General features: G+C 42.1%; 1 protein-coding gene, 1 non-coding gene and 1 pseudogene across 2 annotated transcripts in view; 1 reads left to right on the top strand and 2 right to left on the bottom strand.

The window, feature by feature from the left end:
* LOC111977297 (5S ribosomal RNA) lies at positions 1–110 on the bottom strand (annotated as a pseudogene).
* A 620-nt stretch (positions 111–730) lies between these two features.
* LOC111977305 (U1 spliceosomal RNA) lies at positions 731–892 on the bottom strand. The gene has a single exon (XR_002879036.1). It is a non-coding gene; the product is annotated as a U1 spliceosomal RNA (small nuclear RNA).
* Positions 893–6,088: 5,196 nt separating this feature from the next.
* The window catches only part of LOC111976483 (voltage-gated potassium channel KCNC1-like), a 41,559-nt gene continuing 35,198 nt past the window's right edge, over positions 6,089–12,449 (top strand). The window contains exon 1 of the mRNA XM_024005331.2: positions 6,089–6,829. Within this exon, the coding sequence (XP_023861099.2) occupies positions 6,125–6,829 (705 nt within the window). The 5' untranslated portion in view covers positions 6,089–6,124. The remainder of the gene's footprint in view (positions 6,830–12,449) is intronic.

Genomic DNA, 12,449 nt, shown 5'->3' with positions numbered 1-12,449 from the left:
GCACCTGGTATTCCCAGGCAGTCTCCCATCCAAGTACTAACCAGGCCCGACCCTGCTTAGCTTCCGAGATCAGACGAGATCGGGCTATTCAGGCTGGTTTGTCCGTAAGCTAATGACCAGCTCTTGGTACACCATATAAAGTCAAAGTGAGTCTGATAAACAGACATTTTCACCAATTAGATAAGCAGCCTGAACTTTGGTCACTCAGAAAGTGGAAGAAATTACATATACTGTAGCCATCACTTTTTAGCACAGATAGTTGATGAAATACAAACCAACCTTGCTAACATTTCAAAGCGAGGGCACATATTTCAGCCTTGTGGGAAAAAACGGACAAATACAATGACTTCTGACAAATACATCATTAGCAACAGTTTCACATGCAGCTATCCTACTAAGACAGAATAAATACACAAAATCTCTGAATGTTGAAAACCTATTGCATTGTTCTGTGCTAAGGAGGAGCGCATGTATGGACAATTTCATATTGTAAGCGCATGGGCGTATGACACATCATGACCATGGGGGTTAGAGCGGCTTCTCAACTATCCTTGATTGAAGTACCAGCGGGGCATAAATACCATGCTGCATTTTGCAACATGATGTTTCCACAAAATGTCAACAATGTTTGGCTACAAACAACTGTTTCTACCTTTCAATTGGTCCACAAAGTGTCTTTCACAACTGACTTCAAAGATCTCCATAGGCACGGGCATTTGACTCAAGCATCCTCATGCTTGCCCGGACGCAGTCCCCCACTACCATAAATTATGCAATAGATTTCCACATTTGGGAAATTCACAGGCTTCAGCACAGCCGGAGTGCAATGGCTAAGCCTCACCCTGGGTGAACCGCCTTCTTGAACACAGTATCTCCCTTGCCAGGTAAGTGTGAGATACACACATCAGTGGAGGGCAAAGTGTCTCCAGTGCCAACATTTTCGGCTAGCGGTAACCACTTTGTGTTCCGATAATATCACATCACATCGACCTGCGTTAAATACCGTTAGGAATGCACTTGCAGACAGAGTGGTGAAAAAGGAGTTTCATTTTGTTTACTAGATTATATCAGTGAACCACTAGATTCCCATCATGCAACACTGTAGAAAAATCACCAATGACTTTTTAATATCTTAAATCTGCTTGAAAATATAATGCAAGACTTGAAAATGTCTGTCTAGCAATGATCAACAACCATTGAATATTTTTTGTATAATAATGTGCAATTATTGTACAATCCCAGTGTGCAACGCTCCTAGAGATCTAGAACAACTCACAGCTGTAATCACTGCCAAGGGGATTCTAACATGTATTGACTCAGGGGTGTGAATACTTATGTAAATTAGCTATTTGTGTATTTCATTTTCAATACATTTGATCAAAACCTTTTCACTTTGTCATTATGGGGTACTGTGGGTAGATACGTGTATTGTGTGTAGATGGGTAATCAATTTAATCCGTGTTAAATGCTGTAACACAACAAAATGTGGAATAAGTCAATACTAAGTCAATAGTTTCTGAAGGCACTGTACATTTTCCTTTGAAAATGAGCTTTAAGCTATCTCAAGTAGCAATTAACTTATAATGTTTAAAAGTAGTTCATCACTTCCATTGGAAAGGTATATGGATTTGATTGTAAAGGTCTATAGGTCTTCTCTGCTTTCTATTTGTCACGACTTCCGCCGAAGTTGGTCCCTCTCCTTGTTCGGGCGGTGTTCGACGTCACCGGTTTTCTAGACGCCACCGATCCACGTTTCATTTTCATTTTTTTTTGTCTTCATTGTACACACCTGGTTTCCATTCCATAATTATTGTTCCCTATTTAACCCTCTGGTTTCCCCTTTGGTTTTGTGCGTGTTTGTTCATGTCAAATTGTCTCGTTTATGTGAACTGGATTATTTTTCTCCTTCGTGGAATATTGTTTTTGAGTAAAGTTACGGTTATTACTCATCTCTGTGTCCTGCGCCTGACTCCGCCTTACCTGCATCACCTAGACATTTGACACTATTCTGTCATTAATTCTCTATAATGGTAAAATGTCTTTAATTGCAATGATAAAATCTAAATGTTCTCACCATGTGGTTGTATTGCGGAGAAACATCATGGCTAGATAGTGTTTAGAATTGATCTGCAGTCTTAATGTTGAAGATTTGTTACTGTTCATGTAGGCTATTAATTATGACCAAATAGTGACCAGATAAACCAAAACTCTACATAAAGTAGTCGAGTAAAGTAAGCTAACTAATAAAAGTTCCTCATTTTGAGAAATAGGGATTGAAAGTAAACATTGGTCTATGAAAATAGTTCAAGATTCTTTGGGTGCAAGAACTAGAACCCCTATCTCGTCCTATGCATAAACAGTGCCGCTGTCCATGGTGCTAAAATATGATCCCTCAACAATACTGTACATTGATCTGCGCATATAGTTCAAGATTCATACTCCCCTTTGGGATTTGGGTGCAGTAGAGCCTCTATCCCGTCCCATGCAAATGTCAGCAGCGCTACTGTCCATGGTACTGAAATCCTATCCCTCAACAAGTCATTGGTCAATCTATGCAGATAGTTTAAAAATGTTTGTTTCCCCCTTTGACTTTGAGTGCACGAGAGTTGACTAGAGCCCCTATCCCGTCCCATGCATAGGAAAACAGCAGTATCTGCTTTCCATGGTGCTGAAATGTGATCCCTTAACAATACATTGGACTACTCACATACTCTGTAGTTCAAGATTCTTTGTTTCCCATTTTGAAGTTTGGGTGCACTAGACTCGACTAAAACCTCTATCCTGTCCCATGTATTGCAACAACAACAAAAAAGCAGTGGCTGCTGTCCATGGTTCTGAAATGTGATCCCTCAACAATACATTCATTGATCTATCTATTCCATGCGGATAGTTTAAGATTCTCTATTTTGCACCCTAGGAGTTTGGGTGCAGTAGAGACACTATCCCATCCCATGCATAAGCAGTGCTGCTGTCGATGGTGCTGAAATCTGATCGCTCAACAGTACAAGCACAGATAGAACAATGAGCCAGATATTTCACTGGATGTATAAATGTGAAGCATCCGCTTGGTGTTTCCACTCACTACCAAATATGGTAGTGAGAGGAAGTCCACTGGCGGGCAGTGGGAGAAGATGGAACGAGATGGATTTTGGCCGACATTCTGCAAATCTTCTCATCAATTAAACATTTAATCTCAATACAGTTTTCTGTTCCGAACAGAACGGACTAAGTTTGGCAGACTTCACCCTTTGCAAAYGTTTTTTAAAATTGCGCTGTTTAGGAGTGCAAAGGCGACTTGAGTTATTGCACGTGTGCATCTAACAGAGTAGGTATTCCCTAACAGAAATATGCAGGTGTATAGTAGAATGCGCCAACAGGATATCGCTAGCACGTACTTGGCTCTGCCCACCTCCTTGCTTGTTCTGCCCACTGGCTCATTTGTCCCAATTAGACCACAACTTGTCATTTCCATCTTGGTTTACTTATAAAAATTGTACAAGTGCTACTCTGAGGGAATCACCCTCAGTTCTAAGCTGACCTTTGATTAGATCTTATTTTCTCTTTCAAATGTCCTATATATTTACATCGTCATTTGAAATAGCTAATTTCCAACTGCAAGAAACGCAGTAAACACAAAAAAACACTTTGATATGATATTGCGCTGTTCCTAAATTCAAAGAGCTCCTGGCATTTTTTTGGTGAGCAAGCAAAAGAAGTACTGCAGTGAAGACTATTGCCAAGTTTTACTTTGACGGTCAAGACTAAGGAACCGGAATCCTGTCTTACTTACTCTATTAATCTATTACTGTACGACTATTACTTCTACTTCTTATTAGGGGCTCCTGAGTGGCGCAGCGGTCTAAGGCACTGCTTCTCAGTGTTAGACGTCTCACAATAGACCCTGGTTCAATTCCAGGCTGTAGCACAACTGGCCGGGATTGGGAGTCCCATTTTTTTTCTCTGCGCACAATTGGCCCAGCGTTAGCCGGGCTAGGCCGTCAATGTAAATAGCGGTCGGTCTCTAATCCTTCTAAGTAATGTTCTCAGATCTGTGTGACTGAAAAGCCTGTGTGTGAATTTGAGAAAGTAAACAAAGGTAAAGTCAAGAAATTGACAATGTTGTTGAAGAGAGAAAAAAATGCATTAAGCTAAATGTAAATGGATGAGAAAAAGTCCCCAAAATTAAAAGGGGGTAAAAAAGTAAAGAGCAAAGTGAGAGAAGCTTACTTTGCGAAATAAATAAAAACTGAGGGGAAATTAGTAAAAATGGGAAAAAGGATATGAAAATAAGAGTGAGGAAAAAAGAGAACACACAAGTAAAAGAGGAGGAAAAGATAAGAGGAGTGCAGAGATGGGATGAGAGAGGGACACTGAGAAAAGAAAGAGAGTGTGAGAGGAGGAGGAAACTGAAGTCCAGATTCCCCTTGAATTAAATGTGAATCCCTTATGCGGGATATGAGATTGAGTGAGCGAGGTGGGGAGAGAGAGAGCAAGAAAATGAGATTAGTATACAGCATGTAGAGGCTTTGCAATGAAGAACGCCTCATTTTTAGAAGCATTGGAGATGTGCTGATCTAGCGAGGAGAAGGAGAGAAAGCACATAACTTCAGCTTTTTACTGCAGTGGAATTCATTAACTTTTATAACACACTCTCTCTCCCTCTGCCTGGTTTCTTCCTCTCTCCCTCTCTCCCTACCTCTCATTGTCTCATTCTCTCACCTCGCATCCTCTCTCTGTCTCTCCCTGCATCTCATTCTCTCTCTTCCCCCCACCCCCTCCATTATCGGTGCACAGCCTGTGTTGCTATCGTTCATTGGAATGTCTATAGTGGTGAGGTCGTAAACATGCTGGATTCACTCTCTCCTCCCCTCCTCACAGAGAAGGATTCTGTCTTCTCTCTCTCACTGTCTCTCTCTGTCTTTTCCTTTCACTCTATCTGTCCTGTCCCCAGGTCTTTGTTGAGCATCACTTGTTTTCCCCGATCTAGATTATTTCTGTCCTTTCTGATTACCAACAAGCTGATTGATGATCTCTCTTACTCCCCCCTCCTCTCTCTCTCTCTCTCTCTCCCTCTCTCTCTTACACACACACACCCCCACCCACCCCACACACACACACACACACACACACATGCACACATACAATACAGAAGAAGCTATGGAACAGCATGACATAACCGTGCTTTAGTTGAATGTAACTGGAGTAGGGGATACAGGGATAGAGGGAAGCATGGTGCCTGTAGCAGACTGATTGAGGTGATCTAACATTAGTACGGGCACTGCACTCCTGGGAAGCAATAAACACACACGCATGCAGACACACGAATACACACACATCGAATGCTCCGCCACCTTACATCAGAGAAGCATTAGGGACGAGCGAAAGGAGATGTGAAGGAACGAGTTGTATCCCCAATTTGTTATGCTATTCCTCTTCCCCTTTCTCTCTTGCTTTCACCCTTTCGCTCATTCTCATTCCTCAGATGCTGTCCCTCTCCCCAGTGACACACACACTCCCCCGCTCTCTCTCTCTCCTATTGGGTACCGAGGCAAGCAGATAGCAGCGGAGGGGGCGGGGGTTGGCTCTGTTGATGTCTGATAGTGGCCTAATTAGAGATACTATTTCAATGAATTGGGAGAAATTTGAATCATTTTGGTATCATGTACACGTCATCTTACAGTAACAGCAGCAGGAGSCACAACATGTAGCTAGTCAAATGCGAATGACACCAGGGTGCTGAAATATTACATGGAAGATATTTTGCTTATAGCACATTCATAACACAACATGTATTTTTAATAACTTAACCATTATCATCCTTGTTAAATCAAACGTGACATTCCCCACATTTCACAAATGTATTACTGTATGTTAGTCAATGAATATGAACTAGGCCTACACCTCCACAGTCTTCTGGTGAATATTGCTTGTCTGAACCGCCTTGTTAAACCAACTTTACAGCCAACCTGTTTTATCTACTGAAATCGTGTAGTTTATGCAACTGCTGCAATGTCATTTACTACACTCTATGCACCTTACATTAGGAATCATAGCATAACTGTAGTGTAGACTGTTACTCTAACTTCATTGGAATTTGAATGTTCATATTTGATCCATATATAAAATGACATTCCTTTCTCTCCCCGCAGACTCCTCCTCCCGCCTGCTCCCCCGTTTTCTCTCCTCCTCTCGCTCCCTCCGTTCCTCTATGCTCAGTTCGGTCTGTGTCTCCTCTTTCAAAGGGTGCAAGAGTGGGAAGAAATCGTTCAACAAAGCATGTTACACTGCAGACATGACTTGTCCGTCGGAAAGCGAGAAAATCGTGATAAACTGCGGGGGGGTGCGACATGAAACCTATCGAAGCACACTAAAAACGTTGCCCGGTACCCGCTTATCTTGGCTTACCGAACCGGACGCCTTTAGCAACTTCGATTACGACCACAGAAACGACGAGTTCTTCTTCGATCGCCACCCATCCGTCTTTTCATTCATCCTCAACTATTACCGCACAGGGAAGTTGCACTGTCCGAACGATGTGTGCGGTCCGCTGTTCGAAGAGGAGCTGGCWTTCTGGGGCATCGATGAGACGGACGTGGAGGCGTGTTGCTGGATGAATTATCGCCAGCACAGGGACGCAGAGGAGGCGTTGGACAGCTTTGAGAATCCCGAACCGGAGTTGGCAGAGGACGACCCAGCGCTGCCAGGACATGAAGGGGACATGAAAAGACTGTGCTTGCATGAGGACGGAAGGAAAAAGACTTGGTGGGAAATCTGGCGGCCCAGAATGTGGGCCCTTTTTGAAGACCCTTATTCCTCAAAATATGCCCGGGTGAGTGACTCTTTTTTTCTTAATTGATTGCTTTTAAATGTCCAATTTGTCATTTCAACTGTGACAACTAACATCTGAGTTACAATAGGTTGTTGAAAGTTTCTAACATTAGCTTTCCATTGACAAACCTATATGCCTAGTTGTTATGAAGAATGAATGCTAGATTTTCATTCAAGCAATCATAATCGAGCAYGTAGGCTATGACTTCCTTGACAGTTTGCTTGTGTTAAGTAGCAAGATATAGACTCACGGATACGGAATAATTCATTGTGATAGCATAGGAAAAATTATATGGCTGCTATTTTAATTTCAGATTGCAGACTATCGGCTAGCCTACTTGTGTATATTATTTCGCTATGAGGGTGCTGCCATCGATATTAATCACATATTTTTTTAATTCATGATTTCACATTAATATTAGTTACATAATTTAGCCTGCTACAAGAGGTTCCATACCTGCATCCAAGCAAAATGTTTTCTCCGTTTCACTCCCGTAGCCTACCTAACCTACCCAACATTCTTCATTCGCCTGTTTTARGATGCGCCTAGGTACGCTGTATTTCATGTTATTTTTTGAGCGCTCATTTAATCCTAGGCTTTATACATCGAAGCTTGAACATAAAACAAGTCCCCTTTRCGTTTTTCTCCATTTGTCCTTGGGGATTCTCATTTGTAGTTAMCTTAGGCGATGATAAATCCCCTTCATGCACTCTTTTCAGACCCATTTCCTAGAAGCTGCCTTCGATTCGAATCAGTTGGATTTCAAGTTAATAGTAATGAGAGCCGATGAGTGGAATGTACACAGGCTTTCACTGTTTGATGAATGATTATCCTTGAAAGTGCAGGAGTCACATATAGTATAATATACTGTAAGGGTAACAAGATGAATGATTTCCTATTTTCCCCAGGATACAGGGTTTTGATAAAGATTATGGATTGAATAYTTGAATCGAATAGGCTATGGTTCTTTATCCACACATGCCCTTAGGAATTAACATGCACGCAATGCCTAATTAGCTGGCCATATGGTTTGCTTTGTGTATAGAGARGGTACATTCATGCATATGGTAACATACACTCCTATTTATTTTGAGTACAGTTCGTTTCCGGCTTTATGACAATGCAAAACACTACTCTTTAGGCACATACACACTCTGTATGAATGCATGTAACCAGGTAGCTCACACAAACACAGGCACACAACAGACACAAAGACACCTGCAGCAAAAACATTAGAGATCCAAGTATCTGTACTGCACATGCAAACATACAGTATCTGTCAAAAGTTTGGACACACCTACTCATTCAAGGGTTTAATAGTGAAGACATCAAAACTATAAAATAACATTGATTTGTTTAAAAGTGTTAAACAAAKCAAAATATGTTTTATATMTGAGATTCTTCAAAGTAGCAACCCTTTGCCTTGATGACAGCTTTGCACACTCTTGGCATTCTCTCAACCAGCTTCACCTGGAATGCTTTTCCAACAGTCTTGAAYMAGTTCCCACATATGCTGAGKACTTGTTGCATGCTTTTCCTTCACTCTGCGGTCCAACTCATCCCAAACCATCTCAATTGGGTTTCAGGTAAGACCCAGGTGCAGACTGTGTAGAAGTAACAATGTTTATTGTAACAACAGGGGCAGGCAAARGACAGGTCATGGTAGGCTGGGGTCGATAATCCAGAGTAGTGGGGCCAAGGTACAGGACAGCAGAAAGGCTCAGGGTCAGTGGCAGGCAGAGTGGTCAGGCAGGCGGGCTCTGAGTCAGGACAGGCAGGGGTCAAAACCAGGAGGGTGAGAAAAGAGAGACTGGAAAAAGCAGGAGAAGAGACACAAAACGCTGGTGGGCTTGAACAAACAAGACYAACTGGCACAGACAGACAGAAAACACAGGTATAAATACCCAGGGGATAAGTGCGGAAGATGGGCGACACCTGGAGGGGGGTGGAGACAAGCATAAGGACAGGTGAAACAGATCAGGGCGTGACATTAGGTTGAGGTTGGGTGATTGTGGAGGCCAGGCCATCTGATGCAGCACTCCATCACTCTCCTTCTTGGTCAAATASCCCTTACACAGCCTGGAGAAGTGTTGGGTTATTGTCCTGTTGAAAAACAAATGATAGTCCTACTAAGCGCAAACCAGATGGGATGGCGTATCGCTGCAGAATGCTGTGATAGCCATGCTGGTTAAGTGTGCCTTGAATTCTAAATAAATCGCTGACAGTGTCACCAGCAAAGCACCCCCACATCATCACACCTCCTCCTCCATGCTTCACGGTGTGAACCAAACATGAGGAGATCATCCGTTCACCTACTCTGCGTATCACAAAGACACGGCGTTTGGAACAAACATAAAAAATGTGGACTTATCAGTCCAAAGGACAGATTTCCACCATTGCTTGTGTTTCTTGGCCCAAGCAAGTCTCTTCTTGTTGTAAGTGTCCTTTAGTAGTTGTTTCTTTGCAGAAATTTGACCATGAAGGCGTGATTCACTCAGTCTCCTCTGAAACGTTGAGATGTGTCATTTATTTGGGCTGCAATGTGAGTTGCAGTTAATTGTCGATTTCTGAGGCTGGTAACTCTAATGAGCTTATCCTCTGCAGCAGAGGTAACTCTGGGTCTTCCTGTCCTGTGGCGGTCGTCATGAGAGCCAGTTTCATCATAGCGTTTGATGGTTAATGCTACTGCACTTGAAGAAACTTTCAAAGTTCTTGAAATGTTCCGGATTGACTGACCTTCATGTCTTAAAGTAATGATGGACTGTCATTTCTCTTTGCTTATTTGAACTGTTCTTGCTACAACATGGACTTGGTCTTTTACCAAATAGGGCGATCTTCTGTATATGACCCCTACCTTGTCACAACACAACTGAATAGCTCAAACGCATTAAGAAGGAAAGAGATTCCACAAATTAACTTTAAACAAGGCACACCTGTTCATTAAAATGCATTCCAGGTGATTACCTCATGAAGCTGGTTGAGAGAATGCCAAAGCATGTGCAAAGCTGTCATCTGGATTGGGTCACCTGATCTTTTCCTGTGGCCGCATTGGCTTTAATGTAGTGTAACAGGAAGTGCCTCTATTGGGTGCTCTCGCTGATGGCGGAGACTACACGAATGGGATCGATTCCCGACCATCACCACTAAGTCCAGGGTTTCTTGAACCGGGACATATGGGTGACATGCTTGAACTTATGGATCTACATATGTCTCATTGTGTGTGTATGCGCGTGAGAGTGTGTGTGTTTGTTGACCATGCACTGGTAGACTCAGAGGGTAGTGGATATGTGGACAGAGCTACACTGATGCACCTAGCATTTCTGACAAATGGATATAAAGTAACCTTAACCTTGTTTTGCAGTTGACTGTTATTATATCTATATTATATCTATGTGCCTCACATGTACATACTACCTCAATCAGCCTGACTAACCGGTGTCTGTATGTAGCCTCGCTACTTTTAAAGCCTCGCTACTGTATATAGCCTGTCTTTTTACTGTTGTTTTATTTCTTTACTTACCTATTGTTCACCTAACACCTTTTTTGCACTATTGGTTAGAGCCTGTAAGTAAGCATTTCACTGTAAGGTCTACACCTGTTGTATTCGGCGCACGTAACAAATACACTTTGATTTGATATCCAGTTATTACACTGTAATAACTATATTTCAGTAACTAAAACATATACATTGTATGGTAAACTATTCTGTACACAACACCATACATCTTTGTTTCATATGTGCATGTGTGCAACCTAACCTGCCTGCATCTCATCATTACACCCATATCCATCTCCATGGTGGTTGTCTATATTTTACTGATGATGGTCTGTGTGTTAAAGCATGTTAATCTGTGTTATATAAATCAGAGGGTAGCTTGTTGACTGTATTCATCATACCAGCCAAGATCTATTGGTGGGCGTGAACACAGCCCCACCCAGGCCGGCGTTATGGCGGGCCTTAGGGGGCCTGGCCCGCCCTACCATACCTCCTTGCCAGTCAAAATAAAATATTTAAATATTGATAATATATTAGACCAAGATGCGCGCCGACAGAAAGATCCATCAATCTCAGATTAAGCATCCGAGTGAGCGAAATAGCCCCCTTTGTCTCAGTATGTGTATCCCATGTAACTGGTGCTGTCTGGACAAAATGAGTACGGCATACTCTATTTGTCCAGACAGCATCAGATACATGTGATACGTGCAGTATATTAAGACAGCTCACTCAGATGCTTTATCCCATGAGATAGTTTCAGCCAGGATATAGTGATGCCGTAGCGCGGGGGAGCGGTGCAGAATATACAGAGCTGAAAAAAAAAACATCTGGAAAATGTATTCTGGTAAATTCAAAATAAATGATTGAATTGCTACTTAAATTCCATGAAAATGTCGGCTATAGCAGCCTATAGGTATGTAAATTGTGGTTTCTTCCATGTCTTCTCTCTCTCTCTGGCGGGGTGCAAATGATGAATAACTGTAGGCGTGTGTACAGAGGCTTGTCGTTTGGAGGTGTGACCATTTTGAGCGGTTCAAATCCGATGTTACAAGAACAGCCACAGACAAAATGATCTACCAAAGAGTTGCTAAAACGGCTGTCCTCAAAACAGTTTGTTATGGNGAGCGGTTCAAATCCGATGTTACAAGAACAGCCACAGACAAAATGATCTACCAAAGAGTTGCTAAAACGGCTGTCCTCAAAACAGTTTGTTATGGACTTGGGGCTCATGTACGATGCACTTGAACTCGCTCTACTGCTTAGTTTTCAGAAACGTACCATCTGTATTGCATATGCAGACAAACTGATCCACCGCATTAACCTTCTCATCACACCAACGAGATCTAGGATCCAAATTCACCACGTCTGCCACGATGTTGATGAAACTCCACGGACCCCCTCTTGCGCAGTSTAACCCGAGAACGATACGTGACCACTTGGTTACGGTGTTGTCCTTTCAGGACCACGATTCAAAGGGTGCTCAAACCTCTTAAAATAATCCTCATCAAGTTCTGTCCTATTCATRGCTTATTATTGTCACGTTCCTGACCTTATTTCCTTTGTTTAGTCTTTGTTTAGTTGGTCAGGACGTGAGCTGGGTGGGCATTCTATGTTTTGTGTTTCTATGTTGGGTTTATTGTTTGGCCTAATKTGGTTCTCAATCAGAGGCAGGTGTTTGTCATTGTCTCTGATTGGGAACCATATTAAGGTAGGCTGTTTTCACTGTTTGTTTGTGGGTGATTGTTCCTGTTCGTGCGTTCATTGMTTTTTCATTGTTCACTTGTTCAGGACTGTAGCGTCGTTGGTTTCGTTCTYTTTATTGTTTTGTTCGTATTGAAGAGTATTCAAATAAATATGGATACATACCACGCTGCGATTTGGTCCTCCTCTCCTTCAACCAACGACGAGAGTCGTTACAATTATTATTATTATCACAAATAGAAGATTATCACTTCTCACAATGGTACTCGTTTAGTAAAGATAAATCAAAGCGGAATCAATGTCTCACAAGATCACAATGAGATCACAATGATTCATTCATATTTGAGATAACAAAACCGAAGATAATAGCGTATACTGCAGAATAGTAGGTCTATAATACTGTATGTCACACCAAAACACATC

The sequence above is a fragment of the Salvelinus sp. IW2-2015 genome, linkage group LG17, assembly GCF_002910315.2.
Source record: "Salvelinus sp. IW2-2015 linkage group LG17, ASM291031v2, whole genome shotgun sequence".
Taxonomy (NCBI): Eukaryota; Metazoa; Chordata; class Actinopteri; order Salmoniformes; family Salmonidae; genus Salvelinus; species Salvelinus sp. IW2-2015.
This window is presented reverse-complemented; position numbering and strand designations above follow the sequence as displayed.